Source organism: Canis lupus, chromosome 12 (assembly GCF_011100685.1).
Source record: "Canis lupus familiaris isolate Mischka breed German Shepherd chromosome 12, alternate assembly UU_Cfam_GSD_1.0, whole genome shotgun sequence".
Lineage (NCBI taxonomy): Eukaryota > Metazoa > Chordata > Mammalia > Carnivora > Canidae > Canis > Canis lupus.
In genome coordinates, this window is record NC_049233.1 from 66971930 (window position 1) to 66997163 (window position 25234).

The 25234-nt window shown below is 41.5% G+C and overlaps 1 protein-coding gene across 1 annotated transcript in view; it reads left to right on the forward strand.

Annotated features, from left to right (window-relative positions):
• FIG4 (FIG4 phosphoinositide 5-phosphatase) overlaps nt 1-14499 on the forward strand; it is a 123403-nt gene extending 108904 nt beyond the window's left edge. The window contains exon 23 of the mRNA NM_001114625.1: nt 14173-14499. Coding sequence (NP_001108097.1) covers nt 14173-14350 — 178 coding nt within the window. The 3' untranslated portion in view covers nt 14351-14499. The remainder of the gene's footprint in view (nt 1-14172) is intronic.
• Nucleotides 14500-25234: the final 10735 nt, after the last annotated feature.

Genomic DNA, 25234 nt, shown 5'->3' on the forward strand with positions numbered 1-25234 from the left:
CAGGTAGATATTGGGGAAGCTAAACGCTGCTATCTGGGTTCTGCGCAGCCGTCTTTATCAGGTCCAGATGAGACTTCTTGTAGTCTACTGACCCATAAACGAAAAGACTACCTGTCTGCTCCCAATATACAGTGGTTGCAAAGGAAAATAAAACTCTCAGAAAGGGAGAGAATAGGAAACATATGACTGCCATTTGCACTAGCAGTCCTCACTCCCATTAGGCAAGAAAGGTGAAGGCACCCAGCCCGGAGAGTGGAATAAGCAACCTGGGCAGCCCTCTGGAAGGACTGCCTTGTCCACTAAGCCCCGTGACCCAAATCTAACTAGTATACCAGCCATTTCCCATCCACTGCAATAAAAGAGTAGCTGATAGGCAGTTTTTAAATTTTCCTAACTCTGCTTGGACTGCTGCTACTACATAGGCACTGCCGAGTTAGCCAGATGCAGATGAACCACAAGATTACGGGCTCCCCAAGGTCTCTGCGTCACTGAATAGCTGCTGCATCTGCACAGCTGCAGGATACAGCTGTCCTGGAGGAAAGCAAGTCCTGACAGAGTAGAAATGGGAATCAAGCTGGAGAAGACTTTCCCTCAGAGCAGCCCTGCCTGGATGAGCAGAGGTGTTGTGGCAACATCTACCTCGGTAGCAAGGACAGTATAGCCATGCAGGCAGTAATGTATCACATTTAGGAATCAGCTTTGGAAATGGATGAAAAATATTCTTTTAAAAATAGCTATTCCTGGGGACACCTAGGTGGCTCATTTGGTTAAGCATCCAATTCTTGATTTTGGCTCAGGTCATGATCTCAGGGTCATGGGATCGAGCCCTGCATCAGACTCTGCTACCCTGGGTGTGGAGTCTGCTTAAGATTCTCTCTCCCTTTGCCCTTACCCCCTCTAAAATAAGAGCCATGCCTACTTGGTTCTGGGAGAAAGACAACAACACAACATAGTTTAAAACTCTGAATCCTCACGTAAAACAGAACAACTAGGTAGCAAAACCAAGCACCCATCGGCATTTACCTCAAAACGAGGTAGTAAGGTATCCCCACAGATCCCAAAATATAAGCAGGTGGTAGAGGTAAACCACCAACAGCCACCAGACCTGCATTCCATCAGTGTTTGTACAAGAGGAAGAAGCAGAGAAGGAACAACAGGGTATCTGATGCATCTGAATAGCTAACAGGAGTGAACTAGAATCACTACAGGCCAGTTTGAGCACAGCAGCTGAAATTGGTGGGGGTGGGGTGTTACCCAATTCAGTATAGCTGAGTGCAGGGTTTCTGGGTGGATTCTGGAAGGAGGTGGGGCAGTCGAGGCCACATAAACTTTTGAAACCAAACAACCAAAGCTCCCTTCCAGCTCAGGGGACCCCTCTGACTCCCTATGGAGTCCAAATTGAGCAAGACAATGACAGTGGACATGAAAAAAGAGAAAAGGAGAAAAAGGGGAGAGGTTCAGGACATCTCAGAAAGTGGCATGCCATGGTTTTGAATGCTTCACAAAAACAACCAAAGAAGGAGTTATGTCAATCCACCAAACTTTCTTGAACTACACCTTCTAAAGGCTCAGGAAAACTAATTTCGCATCACAAGTGTCAGAAAACTATCAAGATCCAATCCCATATAAAGTTATGAAAAGAACAGAAGAACACAGAGCAGGAATGTTTCCCTGCAGACCATGAAAGCATGCCAGGAAGGTGTCAGTAAAGGAGATCAAAACTGAATGATTCTATTTCAACATGTGCTTAAAATACAAAACTTAAAATTTCAAAAAGAAATGAAGAAGAACAAAGATTTAAGAGAAAGTGTCAAATACTGGCAGTAGGTCAAGAAGATTTAATATGGATAATAGGAGTCTCGAAGAAGAAAAATAAAGCAAGGGAACAACAACAAAAAAATAGTAGGGGTGCCTGGGTGGCTTAGTAGGCTAAGGCATCCAACTCTTGATTTCGGCTCAGGTCATGATCTCAGGGTCATGAGATCAAGCCCCATGTCAGGCTCCACACTCAGTGGGGAGTCTGCTTGAGATTCTCTCTCCTTCTTCCACTGCCCCTCTGAACCTCTCTCTCTCTCTTCCTCTCAAATAAGTAAATAAATCTTTTTTAAAAAAAGAGAACAAAAAAAATACTAAAAACTGTAATGCCATAAAAACTTTGTGAAATAAATAACTACCTAAAACTCTATATTGAGAGAGCACACCACATACAAGAGAATAGTAATGTTACAGTATAGTAAGTAAATGACTTTAAAGAAAAAAAAAAGATCCTTTAGATATCCAAACAGAAGGGAAGACTTCTAAGGGAAAAAAATTAGATGATCCTCAGACTTTTTACGTGCAACTCTTTATATCAAAAAAAAAAAAAATAGAGTACTATATTTAGGATTCTCAAGGAAAAAAAAAAACGCGAGCTGAGGATATTACTTCCAAATCTTTTAAGTATAAAAGCAGAGACAAACTTACCAACAAGTAAGAACTTGGCATATTGTTCCCATGAGCCCTTCTTATGGAAGGTACTAGAGAATGAGCTTTAGGCAATTAAAATGACTCGAGAGCCAGTGACCTAAAGACCAATGTGAATTAGAAATGTATAGAATCAAAATGCGGGTTAAAAGAGAGAGAGCATAGTATGTGATGGCTATATGCTCAAGCAATGTGGCTATAGTACAACTCTGAAAAGATGAGGAGGTGCTTTGGGGAGCCATGAAGATAGAGAGTTTTCAAGAATCTTATTAGTGGCAATAGTATTGTTATTCCGGTGCTGATGTATGTTCAACAGGGGATAAATCAAATCAGTAATTATGGGCTATTCTAATTCTGTCATCCTCTTTGTCCTTGATATGCAGGACTCTCTTCAGCATGGCATAAACACACACATAAATGTGTATGTACATACATGTGCACACATGCAATGGCCCAGTAACAAGGAGAATCCCTAGTACCCACATTGTGGTCTTGAAAATACCAGTTCCCCACTAAAAGGAACCAGAGCTCCGGGAGATGTCATTGATTCCCGGTCAGTGTCAGGAAATGGACAAAGAACCTGGGACATCTTGTCAATCCAGATAGCAAGAAAGCTATTAAAATTGCTGGGATCATATCAAGAGGACACAGGAGTGAACTCGAAAAGGCTCCCACTGAACAAAGATAGGACAGTTTGAACTTCAATAATAGTAATAATTGCAGTGGAATGGGACTCATCAAATACGTTTACATCCATAAGTTTATAATGTTTTTTAAAATTCCTGATCACTATGACAGATTATAGGGAATCATTTCATTTTACAGAAAACTGGAAAATAAAGTGGAAAAATCAAGCATGTAAGACTTTGAATCGTATGAATTGTACCACTGGATAACCAAGTAAGAGGTGAGGGAAAGCATCTAAAAAAAAAAAAAACAAACAAACAAAAAACAGTGTTACAACTAATTAATGAAAAAGAAATAATTAGCATTGGCAATCCCCAGTGTTACCAGATGCAGGCATTGAGCTTTATTGGCTGTTAACATCAAAAGAGATAAACAACTTAGACAGTATGACCCTCCTGATGAAACAACACACCACCACCTATAGTCTTGCCGAAGCAATTGAAGCAAATTCTCACCAAGCTTCTGGAAGCAATTGCTGACTTGCAGAAATATAAAGGACAGAGGAACATTTTGAATTGCATCATAAATATGTGGTCAGCAAATCCAGGCTGAGAATAACTACAACCTGGGTTCTTCAACCGATGAATTGTATGTAAGGAAAAGAAGGGAGAGAGAATCTATAGATTAAAAGGCATGTGGGGGCACCTGGGTGGCTCAGTCGGTTAAGCATCTGGCTCCATCTTGGGTCATGACCCTGGGCTCCTGGGATCAGTGCATCTGGCTCTCTGCTTGATGGGGAGTCCGCTTCTCCCTCCCCCTCTGCCTCTCCACTGGCTTGTGTGCGCTCTTGTGCTCTTTCTCTCTCTCTCTCTCTTTCTTGCTTGCTGTCACTCAGTCTCTGTCTCAAGTAAATAAAATCTTTAAAAAATAATTTAAAAAATAAAAAAGGCATGTCACACTCTTGAAAATGGGCAAGATTAAACTAAAGCCTAGGGATGCACATTTGAATGAAAAAATCATTTTTCAAAGTGCAAAGAAGTGAATCCTGTAGGATAATGGCTACTATGGTTATGATGGGAATGGGGCACATGAAAGGGGCTTGCTTAGCTGCCAGAATTCCTATTTCTTGACCTGGGTGGTGTTCACCTTTAAATATTTCTATGTGTCCATTTTGTGTGGTTTCCTGTAACTATGTTTTATTTTACAATAAAAATGAAATACGTTGATAATTCTGAAACACAGTAGTTTTTCCATGGTAAATATTGGGTAAACATTGTTAATATTTTATATTTAATTGACATATACATATGGCAGTGATTTAATGTAACCAAAAACTTTTCCCTGACAAACCTATAACAGCCTCTAGGGCCCTTATGTGTAATACACTGATTTTTTTACATATGACAATATAAAAAGTCACATTTTAAGAGCAAGATGTTCCAACTGTATCTAAGAAATAGTAAATGTTACAATATGTTGTCTAGATTTATTGGTTCCATTACTCCAAACACTCATCAACTGTACTTTTGGTTCAGTATCTGCACATTGTAAATGTCCATAAAACGAACATGATAAAAATGAGTTCACATAGAGTCATTTAAAGTACATCATTTTGTGGGGAAGGTTGAAATATATAGATTGCATCTTTCCACAGCATTATGTCTAAACAGCATATGTGTATATAATGTATGTAAGCATAAATATATATTGTATTTGAGTGTATACAAGGATAAATAAGTATCATATATAAATATTTTATGTGTGTATCCTGTCCGTGTGTAAACATATGCAATTTTTTCATCTAGTAGATCTGATGAAAAATGACAAATGAGTCTTCAAAAGATACAGTTTAGCAGCCTTAGACATTACAAATGCATAAATCTTTTGAGATATATTAAGGTCATTGTGTTCTATAAATAATTGTTCTGTGTTGTTGTTGCTTAGGCTTAGGCATAAAATCTTCCACTGTTGTGAGACTGCAGTGCTTCTCTGGTTGGCCTGTCATTGACATGGCTCCCTGACAGGTTGAAGGCAGATGAGTGTTTGAGAAAACACACAATAAGGATTTTGCTGTCTTCATGCTCTCTCCATTACCAAAATGCCACCTACTTCTGTCCTATCAAAATCTTAAAAGACCTAGTCTACCCTGTGGAGTCAAGGTTGCTTATTGCTGAGCCTCTGAAGGGCCTCCCATACAGACAGCAGCCTGTGTCTCTGGTCTGTGAAGTGATACATTCTATGTTCCACCATCACAGATTATATTCTTCACCTTCTTCTCATCACCACTTTTTGCTTCCTCTGTGGTGGGTCATTTAAAGACTGGCATTACTGTCATCTTCCCTTTAATGAATTTTAACTTGCCTATGAGATTTCCAATCTCCTTTTCAGTGTCTCTGCTGGAGGACAGTACAATCATCTTGTTACAACAGCAGCTATTAAAAGTATTTGGACATGTTTGTATATAAAAAAATCAGATTTGTCCATTATTCTGTGACATGGCATTAGCTTTCAGTGGCATAATAAGGCTGAAATAATTAGACTTTGTTAGGGATCATATATTCTATTCGTAGCATTTTCTTTAAAGATTTATTTATTTATTTTATTGGAGTTTAATTTGCCAACATATAGCATAACACCCAGTGCTCATCCCACCAAGTGCCCACCTCAGTGCCCGTCACCCAATCACCACCCCCCTCCCACCTCCCTTTCCACCACCACTTGTTCGTTTCCCAGAGTTAGGAGTCTCTCATGTTCTGTCTCCCTCTCTGATATTTCCCACTCATTTTCTCTCTTTTCCCCTTTATTCCCTTCCACTATTTTTTATATTCCCCAAATGAATGAGACCAGATAATGTTTGTCCTTCTCCGATTGACTTACTTGAGTACTTACTTACTCAACATCATATCCTCTAGTTCCATCCACGTCGAAGCAAATGGTGGGTATTTGTCATTTCTAATGGCTGAGGAATATTCCATTGTATACATAGACCACAGCTTCTTTATCCATTCATCCTTCAATGGACACCGAGGCTCCTTCCACAGTGTGGCTATTGTGGACATTGCTGCTATAAACATCGGGGTGCAGGTGTCCCGGCGTTTCACTGCATCTGCATCTTTGGGATAAATCCCCAGTAGTGCAATTGCTGGGTCGTAGGGCAGGTCTAATTTTAACTTTTTGAGGAACCTCCACACAGTTTTCCAGAGTGGCTGCACCAGTGCACATTCCCACCAACAGTGCAGGACAGTTCCCCCTTTCTCTGCATCCTCTCCAACATTTGTGGTTTCCTGCCTTGTTAATTTTCCCCATTCTCACTGGTGTGAGGTGGGATCTCACTGTGGTTTTGATTTGTATTTCCCTGATGGCAAGTGACGCGGAGCATTTCCTCATGTGCTTGTTGGCCATGTCTGTGTCTTCCTCTGTGATTTTCTGTTCATGTCTTTTGCCCATTTCATGATTGGATTGTTTGTTTCTTTGCTGTTGAGTTTAATAAGTTCTTTATAGATCTTGGGTACTAGTCCTTTATCTGATAGGACATTTGCAAATATCTTCTCCCATTCTGTAGGTTGTCTTTGAGTTTCGTTGACTGTTTCTTTTGCTGTGCAGAAGCTTCTTATCTTGATGAAGTCCCAATAATTCATTTTTGCTTTTGTTTCTCTTGCCTTCATGGATGTATCTCATAAGAAGTTACTGTGGCCAAGTTCAAAAAAGGGTGTTGCCTGCGTTCTCCTCTAGGATTTTACACACGCTCTCTCTCAAATAAATAAATCTTTAAAAGGTTTATTTATTTGAGAGAGAGCATGTGTACACGTGCAAAAGCAGGGGGAGGGGCAGAGGGTGAGGGGGAGAAGCAGACTCCCCACTGAGCAGAGGGCCCAAGGGAGGGCTCGATCTCCTGAGCCCGAGATCACAACCTGAGCTGAAATCAAGAGTCAGAGGCTTCACTGACTGAGCCACCCATGGGTCCCATAGATTCATAGCATTTTGTGTGTTAATATAGACTTACTGTCTTTTAGTAGGAATAAAAAAGTAAATTAATTTCTTTACCTTGATAATGTTTAGAATGTCATCAACAGGTAATAACATGGTTTAATTTCCCAACACATGGGTAAGGACTTTGCCCCTCAAGTCTGTCACCTTCACTCTATGATATCACATGTATATACCTGAAGACATGTGAAAGCACCCTAAGAGGGGCAAGGCAGCAAATAACAAGTGCTGACCCATACGGCCAGTGTTGAAATAGGCATGACAGGTTTATAAAAGGGAATAGAGGCAGTGCCTGCTTTCTCGGATCCCAAAATAGAGGGCTATGTTTTGCCTTTTGTTTTATTAGAGGTGATTTGAAGGTTGACACATGCCATTTATTAACTTTGTTAATCTGCCTGAGTCGCTGTTTTCTCACCTCTAGAGAATAAGGACTCACCCCTTCTGCCTAACCATTGTTTTTTGACCAATGTTGATGGCTTTACCCTGCTAGAAGGCACTCCAGCCTGCCCTCAGTTACCTTGTCCACATATGGATTATCTGAAGAAAGGAATTTAGGAGCAAGGCCTCTAGTGGGAAAGCCTAACCTCCTCGTCATCTCAAGTAATCCAATCACAATGAATTCAGGTTCTGAATTTAGAAAACCAAGGTAAAATTTTAATCTTTAACCAGATGTCATTAATTCATTCTTTTTTTAATAATAAATTTATTTTTTATTGGTGTTCAATTTGCCAACATACAGAATAACACCCAGTGCTCATCCCGTCAAGTGCCCCCCCTCAGTGCCCGTTACCCATTTACCCCCACCCCCCGCCCTCCTCCCCTTCCACCACCCCTAGTTCGTTTCCCAGAGTTAGGAGTCAATGAATAACTTTTGAGCACTTACCATATGCCAGGGGCTCCTCTGGACATTGGAGATAAAGAGGTGATCAAAATGGAGTTCGTATTCCTAGTAAGTATATAAATATTCCTAGTAAATATATAAATAAAAGATCAGAGAATAAGAAATGGTATACAGAGATTTATTAGGGTAATGGGCTTAGAGAGACATTAAAGTACACAGAATTTATGAGGAAAGAATAATAGGAAAGAGGTTCTAAGTCTTTCCAATAGATCTTTCTGTGATGATAGAAATAATCTGTATCTACACTGTGTCAAACAGTGGCCATTAGCTATATGTGGCTAGCAGACACTTGAAATGTGTGACCAGTGCTACTGAGAAGCTAATTTTAAATTTTATTTAATTTTAACTAAATTTAAGTAGACACATGTGGCTAATGGTTACCATATTGGATGGGTATAGTAAAGAGCTACATTTTTGTTTTTGTTTGTTTTGTATATTTTTTATTGGAGTTCAATTTGCCAACATACAGTATAAACCCAGTGCTCATCCTGTCATGTGCTCCCCTCAGTGCCCATCACCCAGTCACCCCGTCCCCCGCCCACCTCCCCTTGCACTACCCCTTGTTCATTACCCAGAGTTAGGCATCTAAGAGCTACATTTTGGATTTAGGTGTCTATACTTATGCACAGAGTGTAAGTAATACACAACATTCTCTTGAGTTTTTAACATGATAAAGCAGACACATTCTCGCCACACCATCTTGGTAAATAGATTCATGACTGGGAGTACCTTATTGGAAAGATACCAGCAACCTAATAAGGCAACTAAAGAGAAGCAATGGATCGTCCAAAAAAAAAAGTAAGATTGGCATCCACACACTGAGGGCTGAAGGCTCTGAGCAGTAGTAAAGGCTAGAGAGAGAGAAATGTATTTCATGGCAATGTGTACCATAGACTCCTCTGCTGGTTAGGTAAGGGCCATTATTTTCTAATTGTAAAACCTGCAGAAAGACAGATAGACTAATAATCAAGGGCTGGTGCTTTTAAGGCATTTGCTGAGGTTTCACTCCACCGAGACCAGAAGCATCCGATCAATTTTGAACCTGGCCTCATTACAGTTTTCTCTCAAAAATCAGAGGAAATGATGAAAGAAATGACCTGATGATCAGTTACGACCAACAAAGAGTTATTTGGTGATGTGAAAGAAACATAAACTTGGAATTTGTGATGGCAACAGAAGGGGATAGATATTCTGTGACCAGAACCATTACTAAATTTTCTGGAAATGCCAAATGGGATTTGATATATGCCAAAATGCTAATCATAGGAAAGCTATAACCTTTTAACATATGCAAAAGTATCATCACCTGGATAGTATTATTGAAATTATACAAATATTGTCCCATTTTTCTATCGCCAGCCACAAATTACCATGACATAACTGAATTCAGAAGACATTTCAATCTGACCAATTAAATATCTTCCTGTCAGAGCAGCATGTTTATTGAGTATTCTGTATGTGTTAGGAAAAAAGGCCTCAATAGGAATTTAACTTTAAAGGAGATTCAGACATTAGTTCTACATCCAAGTGTAAGATACGGTTATTGTCAGACATGGTCATATAATATAACCAAGTGAGGAATACCACATTTAAGAAAAGGCATAAAAAGGCACAAGTAAGTATTTTCTTTTTCTTTTTCTTTTTTTTTTTTAGTATTTTCTTTAAGAACATGTGGTGCATCTTATGAATTTCTGCCTGAAGTGTTTCTCTTCTGTGAATGGGAATTGCAGTTAAGGCCAAGTGTCATCGATCTTTGGTGTTTGAGTGTACCAAAGAGGTATGGGTTAAGCAGCCCATAAATGAACTGGCAAATATATTATTTTAAATAAGACTGTTACATTCCTTGAGGGGAAATACAGAGCTCTTCTTTGAAGATGGAATGAGGTTCTGTAGATAAAAAGAAATGAGCCTGCACATTTGTAATTATAATATTTTATCTCCAGAAATACTACTGGCATTTGAATTAGGGGCAGTAGGTCTTATCCCTTTACGGGGCTCCGAGGACAAGTTGAAAACAAAATTCCCTCTGTTTATGGCCAAGAGAGAAAAGTGGAACCATCTTTTCCACCATGAAAGTGCAGTAATAAGCTAGCTCTCTCCACCAGAATGAATAAAAGAAAGTAGTTTCACAGTTTCCACATCATTTAGTGTTTAAGTACTGGTCTTTTAATCTAGAAACAGATGCCATCTAAGCTAATAAAAAGACTATTCCATGTAGTTTCGAAAGCCTTATTGAGTTATCCATCTCTCTCCAATACCCTCAGAGACAAGGTGCTGACCAGCGGCCCCTTGTGAGGGTTTTGGATGTTTTTGTGTTTCTTTCCCACCTTGGAAATGGTGTGTAAGCCAATGGGGAAAATCAAATGTGTCTCCTCATTAGGAAATGTGTGGTGCATCTAATATCACTGCTTATATATTTACAATTAAACATCAAATTATCATTGTTGATGGAAGGTTAGTGGTGGTATATCATTTGAAAAAAGGTTTCTGGTTTAAACATGTACAGTGCTACTGACTGACCACAAATAAATCTTATTTAGCATTTTGGATACATTTTAGCCTCCTTAGACCAAAGAGTCTCAAACTTAGCAAGTGTTAGAATCACCAGGAAGCCTTATTAAACATCTTTGCTGGGTCCCACCCTCAGAGTTTCTGATTCAGTAGGTCTGGAGTAGGGCCTGAGAATTTAGATTTCTGACAAGTTCCCAGGTGATGCTAACACGCCTGGCCTGGGGACCACACTTGGAGAACCCCTGCCTTACGACCATGGGGAGCTCATTGAAACTGGCTTCTTGATGTCTGAGTAAAATGAAGAAACAAGAGTTTCTCTGAATCTGCCTCTTCCTCCTCATTTTTCTGATTATGCCAAAAATATTGAGTATATCTTAAGCTTCTTTCCAGCCCAAACCCAGTAAGAGCCATTTTAATATCAATTTTGTTGATTAATACAGGCTTTGAATCTAGAAGAATAAAAAGGACAAAGAGGATAGTTGATGCATTTTCTGACTCCCTACATTGTTTTGAAACCATAGTGAGGTGGTGCTGGAGCCCAAAACCCACCCGCCACTCAATCTGATGCCATTTCAGGCTGATATTTCAGACTTGGTGAAATGTCAGACATCCACATGGCAGTGAAGCAGTTAACGAAGAAGTAGGGTGAGGACTCCTGATTGATTTACTGGTAAGCAAGCAAAGGCACTGGGCAGAAATGGCTGGTCTATGGCCCCATTCATGGTTGTCCCAGCCCTACATCCACAGGCATTTTAAGTTGGCTTTAAATATCTCATCTGTGGGCAGCCCTGGTGGTTCAGCAGTTTAGCACCAACTTCAGCCCAGGGCGTGATCCTGGAGACCCGGGATCGAGTCCCACATCAGGCTCCCTGCATGGAGCCTGCTTCTCCCTCTGCCTGTGTCTGTGTCTCTACCTCTGTGTGTGTGTCTCTCATGAATAAATAAATAAAATCTTTTTTAAAAAAATCTCATCTGTGAAATGGAGGGTATAATCCCAGTGCTTCCTGTGCCCTGGTGCTATTACATTCCTCAGTCTGCCCACCTGTATATTCAGCCGAGGCCTCTGCAGAAGGACAAAACAATGACTTGGTCACTTGGCATTTCCCCTTAAGCCTCATTACGGTTTAGTACCCAAGATAGCCTCTTCCTGCATCTCTTGGGTGTCTGGTGTGATTTCTGCCAGAGAGGTCTTCATTGATGCACAGAGGGTTCTGGGCAAAGGTCTGGCTTCCAAGACAGGATAGAAACCATTGGTCCCATTTTAAAATTGACTTTAAATATCTCATCTGTGAAATGGAGCATATAATCCCAGTGCTTCCTGCCTCCAGGGCAAGTGTGAAGATTAAGTAAGATACTATATGAAAAAGGGATTTGAGAAGGGGAAGATTCTAGACAGGTATAGGTGATGTGGTTCAGGAGTAGTTGCTCTGGCTGGTACTTTGAGGAGAATCTCTAAAAACCCTAATGGAGTCTTCATTTTAAAGGTTCAGATTAAAAAGGTTTGACCCTAAATATTATCAACCATGAAAGAATTCTAACATTTCAGTGTGAATTATGTAAATGGCTGGAGAGTTGCATGTTTTTATGAGGGAAAATTGAGAAGAGTTCATGTATTCATCATCCTAGTTGTTCACCATCACAGCGTGTTCTCCACAGACATCAGAATAACTGTAACTTGTGTGTTTCGAAGAAAGCACTGCAGCCAGGCTGGAGGACAGACGGAGATTCAGACATCTCAGGATTCTTTCACCTTGGTCTTTTTTTTTTTTTTTTAACTTTGAGTAAATCATTTTCCTTTTTTTTTTTTATTTACTTAGATAAGGTTACATTCTAAGATTGTGTGAAATAATTTAAGTGCTTCAAAAAAAATGGGGGTATTTCACAAACTATATACCAAAATTGAATTGAACTGTATGATCCTGAGATGAAAACAGTTGAGGTTGGCTTCCAGGAAGAATATTCACCTCCAGCTATATTTTATTTTGATGTAATGTAATGCATCTCCAGCCATGGCAGGATGTGCTAGTGTTCCAGGTAAAGACAAAGCACAGTGAGCTACCTTGACTGTTTTCTGGGTAAGAAAGATCCACATTTGATTGCAACGCATCCTCTGAGGATTGGGGTGTTACTGTACGACTCCTGTCTTCTACTGTGTGTCTCCACTTCCTGATGTGTCTTGAAATGCTGACATTCCAGGTTCAGACTTACTGGGACTCAGGCCCAATTCTGCTCCTGACAGCAAGGTATCCCCCCCTGCCCCCAGCATCAGGGGTCCCAGCTAAGCAAACAACCACATATTCAGGATGCCTTCCTGATGCCTCTGATATGATGAGTAAGGCTAGATTCCAGCCCAGCAGAATAGAGTCTTCAGATCTTCTCCCTCTGTGTTATCTTGCCATAAGATGTATCCCCCACCTCACAGGGCCAGCCGTGGGTCAAGTGGTAGAGTGTGGAGTCCCTCACAACATTTTAGCTTTCCGTCCTCCCCATCAGTGGCACTTTCTTGACCTTCCATCCACACTCTACACACATGCTCATTCTGCATCACACCTGACTTGGCTGACTGACTCATCCCTTGAAGGCCAGCTCTCAGCTAAGGATGTAGGTGCTCAGTGTTCATTGAGTAAAGGTTGTGTCAGACACCAAACTGCATTTTGATGAGGCTTTTCTGGAGACAACACCTTCTCCAGTGGGTGAAGGAAATTTCAAGCCTTAAGTTAGCCTGGATGGTGGGATATGGAGGGATATTTTTGAATAAAGAGATTCTTGGGTGCTTTTCAATACCTCAGAAAGGAAGGAGCCTGCCTATTACAGATCCACAATCTCTTATCAAAAGCCTGAGGCCAGATGTGTTTTAGAATTCACAATTTTGGGGGTGTTAGCATAACAGGATGGTACATCCCCAGTGTGATGTGAGGACTTGTCTGATAACTGAACACATTAATATTCACACAAAATGGAATGGGTATTGTTGGTTCAGGTTAGGATATGCCACTGAATGAATTTCAATTGGGTCAGGTTTTACCATCAAAGTGACATTTGGTCTTAAAGCTTTTGGGATTTCAGAATTGCAGATAAGGAATTATGCACCTGTAATTATTAATAATAATTCATGTTTACTGAGCACTTACAGTGTGCCCAGCATTATGCTAAGTGAGCCCTTTACATGTATAAACTCGTTTGCTCTTCTTATCAATGTGAGGAAGGAATTAGTATCTCTTACTTCACTGATTCCTACTAAATCTTCCTTTAAAAACTATAGATAATTGTTAGAACAAATAAATGAATTCCATAAATACACCAAAAAAAAACACATTGAGTTCCTATGATGTGTCAAGGAGCAAAAAATATACAGCCCCCCTAAAGTTACTCCAGTCATGCGAGGGAGGCAGATGGGTGCCCAGACATGGGTGTCCCCAGGGCTGCTAGAACAGAGAATGGGTGCCCACCTAGCCTGTGCTTCACAGAAGACTTCCCAGGCAGGTGCTGGTCCAGCTCCATCCTCTGGGTGGGAGAGGAAGCCAGCTTAGAGAATGCGGGGTGGGGGTGGGGGGCCTACAACCCGTTATTAAGTCCACATGGTCAAGGTCAGTAGCTCCTGAATGCTTTGAGACCATAGCTGCCTGTGAGTCTTTCACTTTATTTTCTTTCATGTAGCCTTTGTCTTCTCTTCCCTTTTACAGAACACCTATCTCAGCTTTCTCACAAGACAATATCTACGAAGTTCAGCCTCCAAGAGTAGATAGAAAATCTACAGAAATCTTCCAAGCCCACATCCAGGCCAGTCAAGGTATCATGCAGCCCCTTGGAAAAGAAGACCTCTCCATGTACCGAGAATACATCAGGAACCGCTACCTCTGACGAGAAAGCAGGTCCACCCATGAAATTGCTTACGTTGTCGTCTGTTTTGTCTCATCTTAAAAAGTTAATTTCCTAGGAGTCCTTTACATCTGAGAGTTATTCCTTTTTGTAACTAGTGAACTATAAATTATAGGAAATAAAGAAATGATTGAATATTTTTGCTCTCCTTGTCTTTGCTTTAGTTTAGAAACATTTGTTTAGAAATGCAGTCAACAGGGGCGCCTGGGCGGCTCAGTTACTTAAGCATTCAGCTCTTGATTTTGGCTCAGGTCATGATCTCAGGTTGTGAGATTGAGCCTCACGTTGGGCTCCATGCTCAGTGTGGAATCTGCTTAAGATTCTCTCTCCCTTCTCCTTCTGCCCCCTCCCCCGCTTGCAAATTGTCTCTTCTCTTTTTAAAATAAATAAATAAATAAAATCTTTTAAAAAATGCAGCCAATATAGTATCACACCATAATTAGGAAATTAACAAGTATTTATGGAGTGTCTGCTGTGTGCCCAGGCACTATCTGTGGTAGAGTCTAGGAGTAGCACAGTAAGCAAAACGCCAAAAAACTCTCTTGTGCAAAATGAAGAATTTTTCTTCAAAGTATTTTTCTTTATTGTTAACATATTTTTTAAATGAATTCTGATTTTATGTTAACTTTGGGGTTTGATTAAAAAATGTATTACACTGAAAACTCTTGTTCTTAGGAAATAAATGCTGAAATATTTATGGATAAAGGGACAAGATGTCAATAAAGTGCTGCTCCCCAATGGTTCAGTAAAAAAAGAACAAATGGGGCAAAATATTAATAATTAGTAAATCTGGGAAAGAATAAATGGGGATTTTTTTGAACAATTCTTATAAATATAAAATTCTATCAAAAGAAAGCATTAAAAATGTGTTATCCTGTATAACTTTTGTGGTGTACAGTTGTGTTACCTGATTAGACAGTTGGTGTCCAGTCAGGGTTGACTCATCACCTACACATGGTTTGCTCTCTGTGGAGTCAAACATAACGTGGACAACTTTCTGCATTGTCTGACAGTTTGACATAAGTGATATGATCTCATTATGCCTATGCTTATATATAATATATATATAATATATATAAAATGCCTCTGTTCTCCCTCCTCATAAATAGAGTAGAAAACCAAGCTGTCTAATGGGAGAAGGAAAACTATCAGCCTAAATGACCTTTAAGGTATCTCCAACCTGGGACACCTGGGTGGCTCAGTGGTTGAGCGTCTGCCTTCGGCTCAGGGTGTGATCTCAGAATCCAGGGTCAAGTCCCACATCGGGCTCCCCACAGGGAGCCTGCTTCTCCCTCTGCCTGTGTCTGTGCTTCTCTCTCTCTGTGTCTCTCATGAATAAATAAATAAATCTTTAAAAAACAAACAAACAAACAAACAAAAAGGTATCTCTAACCCCGAGATGCTGGAATTCTGTGGAAAGTTCAACAATGCAGGTAAAAAGCCCCTAATTAGTAGATATGTTTTTATTGCTGTCATCATAAAACCTGGTTTAGAGAATGACAGCAGGCAAGAGAAAATTTGTGTTGGCATGGTTTGGTTATGTCCCTCGGTAGCTTGCTACTGCATGTGCAGTTTCTCCCGAGTCTTCCCAAATCAAGAAATTATCTCACATTGCCAGGGAAGTGTCAAGTTATAGACCAAACACTGATCTTCATTTTTAAAATTTATTTTTAAACATGGCTTTTTGGAGGTCTGTCTCCTTGTGACGAGAATAAAACCTTTGTGAAGATCTAGAATCTAGGACTTCTCTCAGATCCTTCTTTGGCTGGGAAGTAAGGCCCACAGTGCCTCCTCTGTTGGTGTGTTGTGAAGTTTGGAGGGAATGTATGTGAAACAGGTAGCCAGGATTCCTGGCACATACATGATGCTCAGAAAATAGATAGTTGTGTGGTGCAGTGATGGTGGTTGGTGATGGTGGGGCAGACAATGTTCTCAAAATAAGGCCACTGTTTAATTAAACATGATTAACATGGTTTTTAACATAACAAATTAACATTATTTCCACATAAAATGATATCCGAACCATTAATTTTCCCATTAATTCAGATCACTTCCACTTTAGCTGTACAAGGAAGGCCTTACAAATTGATACCAAACTAGATATAACATTTAATCTCTAGAAAGAAGTTAATGACCTCAAGCAGCATGTAAATGAAGTGAATGTATATATGAAAACACTGAAAGGCTAACATGTAAAAGGAAGTACAGAGGCTGCTCTAATTTTTATTTTTTATTTTTTTTAATTTATTTTTTATTGGTGTTCAATTTACCAACATACAGAATAACCCCCAGTGCCCGTCACCCATGCTCTAATTTTTAGACCCAAAGAGAAGAAACATGTACTTAGTTTAGAGCATGAGCTATGACCCTTGTCACTTACAAGTGATCTCTAAGCCTCAATTTTTCTCACTTAATATAAAGGGTGGTTGAAAGAAACAAGAGAATACCTATAAAGCATTGGACTTGGTGTTTATCACGTAGCAAATATTTGGCAAATGTTAGCTTGATAAGATCACCGATAGTGTGTAGTCGCCACCACTTGCTCACCTGGTGCCTGAGCAACTCAGAGCAAGACCAGGTCTCCACTCTCACCATGCCATTGTCACTGCAAAGGGAGAAGAGAAGCCTTCCTACTTCGGCGTGGCATTTTCAATTTTAACTTTTTTTAATTTTTTTTGAGATTTTATGTATGTATGTATTTATGTATGTATTTATTCATTTGAGAGAGAGAGCACAAGCAGGAGCAGTGACAGAGGGAGGGAGAAGCAGGCTCCCCGCAGAGCAGGGAGCCAGCTGCAGGACTCAATCCCAGGACCCAGGATCATGACCTGAGCCGAAGGCAGACACCTAACTGACGCAGCCATCCAGGCGCCCCCTTAATTCTTTAGATCAACCAATATGAGTGAACCTTGAAACACGGTAGATCATAAATTGAAATATCAGCAAACAATGATGACATTCTGTGAAATAAAATTTTATTGACCATGTTATCACACCTAAGAGCGAAGTAAAAATGTTCACATGTTCACATCAAAATTCAGTGTGAACCTACTAGGACTGTGTGTGTGTGATGGTGGGGGACATGCTTTCTTAAAGCCACTTGGTGGAAATCTAAACACGACAACAGAGGAAGCTACATCTTGTTTCGGGAAACGGAGAGATGCTGTGGTCCTGGTTGAGCTTTTCCAACTTATACGCTGCTACCAATGATGTTGAGAAGGCTGGAAGCTTCTACTGCACAAATGATCAGACATTAAAAAAAAAAAAAAAAAAAAATCAGTCTGTGGTCATGAGGCAAAAATCCATATGACTGTGACCTGTCCTCAGAAGAGTTTAATTTTAGATGTTGTGGATCCAAATTGAAATTGTTTTATGTGAATTCCATTTCCCCAACAGAAAAACAACTCCTGTCAGAATTCAAATTGATTTTATTCTCCTCTTCTATGAGAATAAATTAGTTGCCACTTGAAGATGTGATTCCAACTTTGTTGGGTTTCTGCAGGTAGAGAGTTCAAAAATTATCCTGTATCTTATTATATGTTTCACAGTAAAGCTTTTTTTCCCCCCCAACTCCATGAATTTTTTCCTTCCTAGAATTTACCAGCTGCTGAGTCAGAAGCCTTTTCTCCTTTTGGGAAATGATGTGCTTCACCGTTGTCCTCACACGTGCCATTGGGGCTGGCTGGTCAGAACAAATTGCTTAGAGGAGCCAGAGAAGGCAAAGCTGGCCGATTATCCCAAACACGCTTTTCTTACAAATCACGTTTTGCTCTTTTAAAATCAGTTTAAAGATACATTCCCTTTTTCTGGTTTGCCCCTCTGTCTGGCATTTTTTTTTTTATTCCTTTGAGATCTATACCACCTCTCACAATCTCTCCTGCCTGACAAACAATAGGGCTAACTGATGATTATTATGGTTGAATGAATCCTTTATTGAAGGAAAAATGATCTATTTTTCTTCCTTATTGAGACTTAATTTGCTCCCTTTTGGAAGAGGTGATAGATGACTCTGGAAACCGCACGTGTTCTGACCTACTCGTAGCGAAGTTCAGGTTTCTATATCTGCGTGCACATGAGCAGCTTTCATCAATAGACTCGTGAGTCCCCTTTTCATTTTCAGAAGCTGGAGGGCCATTTATTAATAAAGAACAGTAAGCTACCATTTCACTCTTGCTACCCACACACAAAATATTTTATGGCTTCATTTCTTGAGTGCATTCATCTGAGTGGACTCCCATTGTCATTGCCATCCAACTGGTAAGTAAAAACTAGATCCTCTATAATTGAAGAAGACTTTTCATAAAGAAAATCACAAAACTAAACCACTGTTATTAATTTATAGAGGGGAAAAAAGGGACTGGGAAATAGGATTTGCTAAGCCAGGCAGCAGCCAAGATGCTGATCAAAGAGAAACACGGCATGGCTGACCAGAAGAGGGTCACAAATCCTGTTGCCCCAAGATTAGTTATAGAGACAAGGACAGTGCCACCATCTGCTTTTTCTTTGCTGTTAAAAGGTAGAACATTCCAGCACTCCCCAAATAACCATCACTTTTCCTTTTACAGTGGGAATTATAATTTAAGTACAAAGTTTTCTTCTCTTCCCCTGTCTCTTCCTCACCTCTCAAGCGTTGCACTTTAGAGGTGATTAGGCTGATGATAAAATTTACTGTCCTGTCCCACAGTGGCAGAGCATCTAAGACAGGTGCATCCCAAAGATCCAGCAGTCAGGGAAGAGTGGTGCCATGACATCATCTCTGATGACTAGACATGCATTGGATTCTGGATGATTTCCTCTGGGGAGGGAGTGCATGTTTAAGTCTGCGTGTAAGGATCTCCAGCTTCTGTTGGAAGACGTTTCTGGAAGGGGAAGGAAGAAGGTTTATGTGTGTGCTGAGCAGCTAGGGTGCACATGTGAGCCGCCCAGGCCTTCCTCCGAGGACTGCCTCACCACACCTCCCACTATGATCCCTCCCTCTGACCCAGAGTCATCAGGTCAGGGCAGGAGACTCGGATGAAATTCCTCTCCTCTGCTCCTTTCCTTCTCAAAGTTATTGAGCATCAGCAGTATGCTTGGAGCCATGCTAGCTGCTGGAGTTTAATGAGTTAAGGGGGAAGAAGATTGGTCCTTGCCCCAAGCAGCCTGCAGCATAGAGGGAAAGACAGATGTGTAAACAATCTGATACAAAATGATTTCTCAAGATCACTGCTCTGCCCAATGCCCCTGGGGCCCTGAGGAGGATGTAACTACGTAGGGTAATGAGGGAAATTTTTTACTGAGCTTGATTTTAAGAGAACAACTAGAAACCTGACAAGGATAGCAGAGAGGGTATTCAAAAGAACAATAGGAACAAGATGGGCAGCCTCTTGGGGGTGGGGAGGCCAGAAAGTCATTTGGCATTGCTGGACAGAGGGAGGGTGGTAGAAGGGGGGGGGGGTGATGAGAAGGGAAAGGTCAGGGAGAAAGTTGGAAAGACAGGTCAAAAAAAAAAAGAAGGGCAGCCCCAGTGGCCCAGCGGTTTAGCACCGCCTTCATCCAGGGGTATGATCCTGGAGACCTGGGATCGAGTCCTACATCGGGCTCCCTGCATGGAGCCTGCTTCTCCCTCTGTCTGTGTTTCTGCCTCTCTCTCTCTCTCTCTCTCTCTCTCTCTGTGTGTGTGTGTGTCTGTCATAATACATAATTATGTAATAAATACATAAAAATCTTTAAAAAAAAGAAAGGAAAAAAGAAAAAGAAAAGAAAGACAGGTCAGGTGAGATTGTGAAGGACCCAATAAGCTAATGCAGTGGTTCTCAAACTTTTTGAGAACCTCATTACAATTTTCAAAATTATGAAAGACCTCCATATGGGTCTTATCTATCTACATTTACCACATTAAGAAACTGGTAACTCTTTTTATTTTTTTAAGACTGATTTATTTATTTTAGAGAGAGAGAGAGAAGATGAGCAGGACAGGCAGAGGGAGAGAGAATCTCAGGCAGACTCCATACTGAGTGTGGATCCCAATGCAGGGCTCGATCTCAGGACCCTGAGACCATAACCTGAGCTGAAACCAAGAGTCAGATGCTTAGCCGACTGCACCAGGCAGGCACCCCAGAAACTGGTAACTTTTAAATATTTATCAATTCATTGAAAATAGCAATAATAAGGCCATCCCACCTTAACCGCATAGTTTTAATAAAAAATAACCTTTCCAAAACAAAAAATAATAAACTCATCAGAGGTCAACAGAAATAGCATATTTTATGAAAAATAACTTCAAAAAAATTTAATGAATATTGGCATTGTTTCACATTTTCAAATCTTCTTAACGTCTGGCTTGGCTTATTGAAGACAGCTGGGTTCTCATATCTTATGCATTCAGTCTGTTTTAATATGTTATTTTGGTTAAAACATGGGAAGAAAATCCATTTTCACACAGATACATAGTTGAAAAATGGAGAAGTATTTTGATAATAGTCCTTTTGGATTATTATGGATATTTTTTCTTACTATCCCAAAGCTCAGTAAGTGGTCGTTTCTTAAAGGTTAGTTGCATTGTGAAATTCAAAACTGTATCAGTGAACTTCCCATAGTCTGCGGCATTAAAATTGGTATATCTTACTTACACTTCGAATGGGTCTTTTACCCAAGCTTGATTTTGTTACATCACGCATTGGTCATTTGGAAAATATTGGTTCCCTGAGATAGACAGATCTTCCAAATGTTGACGTGTTCATTTGTAGCCAGTTTTAAGTGTTGAGTAGCTGCCAAGCCCATAGAATTTCCAAAATTCTAATGTTTGCTTGGAAGCTCAAATGTTATCATTGGCAACAAATATAGCCAGTTTTCTATATAACGGCAGACAGGCTGATTTTATTCACTTTCAAGAAAAGTGGCTGCCAGATAGCCAAGCCTGATGACTATGGTTGGTCTGACAGTCCTTTTTTTCGAGTAAAGATGGTCTTCCTTGGAAAGAGTGGCTAATCCAGCTCACAACTCAAACAATTGCAATTTTCCTCAAAGCGGCCACCGTACTTGGGTATGCAGCCGAAATGCTTAGGTGCCCTTCCCCTGTGATCGCACAAAATTTCAAAAGACTACATTCAGGGGTGGAGGTCTAATCAGGGACTTTATCAGGGACATTCTTAAGTGAAGCTAGCTGTTCATGGGAAGCAGTGGATGACGCAACAGGGTACTACCGTGTGTCCCTGCCTCGAGTCATGCTCGGCTCCCGCAGTTTTCTCCCTATTACTTTGGTACCATCAGTGCCAGTGTCAACACAGTGAGAAAAGCAAATAGTATCTTCGTATCATTATGAAAAGAGCTTGACCTGGCTGACTCCCTGACCTAGTCTGGGGAACTCCATGCCTCCGTGAACCACACTTTGAGAACTAATATGCTAAGGGATGACAGGCTTTACGGGTCACCTTTTAGACAGGTGGGACCCATTGAGGGTCTTGAGGAGGGTGCCTCAGTTGGACACTTTCTGCTCTGGTTGTTCACAGCATCCTGGCTTCTGACAGCACTTACCATACAGTTCTGCAGCGTGCATCTGTCTTCCCAGGGAAACTGAGCACTGGGAGAGCAGAGCCAAGCCCCCCTCCTCTGCATCTCCCAGCCCAGAGCCCCTCTAACTGGCACTCAGTACACGCTGTCGAGTGAATGCTTGAGAGTAACTCTGGCAACCGTATGACACTATGGAGGCTCAGAACCAGCGAGAGACTTGAATCATCCTCTTGCCTTTGAGTGTCTAATTCATTAATTAAAACAATGTTCATTCATTCCTGCTTTGAAAGACATCCAAGGGAGATGTGAGTGCACCTTCCTTTGACCCCTACTCACCAACCTGTTGCATGCCTCTGTCTGTGGCCACCAGGGATGTGCTATATGGACAGACCATAAGCCTTGCCTTTCTGGAGAAAAGAGATTTATTTGAACATGGATTTCTCTTTTATTTATCACATCCAAAAGAATCAGCCAGTGCCAACTCCAAATTCTGTTGGATTGAGCCATTATAACATTAAATATTCCACTGACAAAGCTGAAAATTCTTAACTGTGTGTATTTTCACCCCATGTATTTATTTTTGATGGCTTTTTAGCAGGGGAAGGTATACTAGAGGTTATATTAATGTGCTTTTTTTTTTAAACTATTCACTGAACTATGGAGAATTATAGCGTAATTTTCCACTTCCAGATGGACTATAAAGGTCCGGGTTTTTCCAAAAGATATGGATAGCAATTTTGTTAAGTTTGGCATTGCCTCAATCAAGTCTAATACCTCTGAAAAATCAATTTGAGAAAAGATACCACATGTTGGCAAATCATGTGTGATAAAAGCTTTCATGAATCTCACTTCCCTGATTATGAAGTCATCTTTAATTCAGTTCAATAAAACATTTAATTTTGTCTGTATCTTCAGAGGCAGAAATTCGCAGGTCAGCTTGCTCACAGAAAACATTTAGTACATGGAAGTATACGATCTTTCTAATCATCATTTTAGGTTAATTAAAGTTGTGTAAAAAAATCTATTTTATCTTTTTCTTATGAATCTTTGGGATAATATAATTAAATGTCTCTATACATCTTCTGAGAGTCTTCTGCATTAAAAAAAAAAAAAGAAAGAAAGAAAAAAAAAAGTTCTGTTCAGGAAACTCAAATTACTACCTTCATTAAGAATCTCCATTTTACAGGCTTATTAGGGGGAGTTTATTATTTTTTTAGACAAAACTTGCAGGGTGTTGACAGCTGTAGCAAAGGGGCTCATCTGGATCTGGGTCGTGGATCCAGATCCACTGACACTCACCCAGGAGACTTAATGTCCTCCCAGGGGCTAGGACCAATCCAGAACAATAGGAAACTATTCTTCAATAGTGGCACTAATCTCCACTTTAGGCCCTGGAGTGTGGTATTTTTGATTCACCACAACCTTGGTATATGGGGAGGGAGCCATTTCAAGGGCTCGGCCCTGCTTACTCTGAGAATTGTTAACCGTGTTCAGTCCAAGGATCCAGTGTGGAGATTACTCCAGCTGCCACGTACATCAGATCCAACGACACACTCGCTATCTGGGCAAGTGGCCACCGCAGCCCCCATGTGGGTCCATGGCGAGCTGGACTCTAACCTGGTTTCCATTTATTACCTGGCCTCTGTGAGTGGCCACTCGCTCTAACCAGGATCACAATGACACTTTGCATCTCCAGGTATCAGTGTCAACCTATCAGCTCCTTGTTTAAGACACACTGAGAGGTGCGGATTCCCTTGTTAGCAACAGAAATCTGATGGAATGGGAGGATCTACCTCCAGCTCAACAAACATTTTATGAGTACTTATGGGGTGGCAAGCATGTGCCAACAGGCTGATCTCAAAACATAGTTTGAGGCCCAGCGCTGACTGGAAACTGCTGGTTGTTAGAGGACCCAGAGCATCCTGGAAGGTCCGATCTGCAGCATGGGGCCCCTGCAGAGCGTGGACCTAGGGCTCTTATTGCCAGAGGTTTTTGTTTTTTTTTTTAATTTATTTTTTATTGGTGTTCAATTTACCAACATACAGAATAACCCCCAGTGCCCGTCTGCAGCGTGGGGCCCCTGCGGAGCATGGACCTAGGGCTCTTGTTGCCAGGGTTTTGTGACTCTCCCACTGAGTCCATGTCAGCGCCATGGGTTTTGAATGAACCCGGTTTATGAGGCAGAAATAATGCACTGAGATCAGTCTCAAAGTTAAAAATGCCTATGTATTTGGGGGAAAAAATAGATGTGCGTTCCTCAAAGTGAGAAGGCTTTCGGATTGGGATTTCTGGAGCCAACGACGTTAGCCATTCCTTCCATAGGGAAACATGTTATGAAATAGGGTGGGGACTTGAATGGGGCAGACATTTCCTATGGGGAGATTTACAGGGGGGCTTCCTTCCTCTGTTGGGACACAGTGTTCTCTGGGGCCCACGAGGAAGGGAAAGTCCCTCTCAGCCTCATGGGGTGGGGGCTGCCTGCCAGACAGTGTGCAGGGTGGGATGCTGCAGGAGGGCAGGGCCATGGTGCCCATGTCTGGCTGATGGGAGCCCCAGCGCCCGGGAGGTGGCCCAACCAGGCAAACCTGGAGCCCCAGATATGCCTCCACCTTTGTAGTCAGCCAGAGATCTCCAGATCTGGACACAGTTCCAGAAATGAGCACTCCTGGGGGGTTCCGGGCATTGACCCCTCCCCTCCCCACTACATAGCCACCAGCCTCCCATGCGACTCTTCCTGTCACGAGAGGTCCCCACCTGAGGTCCCCCCAGAGCATGGGGAGATGCCTGCTTGGCTAAGGTAAGGGACTAGGCCAGGTAAAGGAATGCATCCGTCTCTCCTTGGCTTAAATATACTTCCAGCTAATCCACTCACCAAACTTTTTTTTCCCTTTTCTCCAGTGCATCCGCTATGTACGAGGCAGGGAACAAGCTTAGGGGATTACGGGCCAGGTCTCCCCAGGTGTGTCCACCAGTTACCCAAGGGAGGATGCGGCTCTTGCCTGTGGCTCAGTAAGACCAGTGGACACAGTGTTAGGACCGGAGCCCCGGGTAGTGGGAAACCCTTTGCTAGAGATTGGGGGATCGATGGCAAGCAACACACAGCTTGCCTCGAGGGGCCGTGGTTTGACAGGGCAGACAGGCCAGGAAGGGCTCCTTGGGCGGCATGACGGCCCGTGGGAAGTAGGGGCACCAGAGGGGAGCGCGCAGGGGGCCCCAGGCCATCAGGATGTTCCTGCTTAGCTTGAGATTAATGCATAAAACCAAGCCTCATGGGGACGACGTCCTCGGGTGCCCGACTCCCTTCGCCACCGAAGCTCTTGGGTACCACCGAGCAAGGGAACTCAGGAACAAGCACCGAGGGGTGCTGGGCTGTGT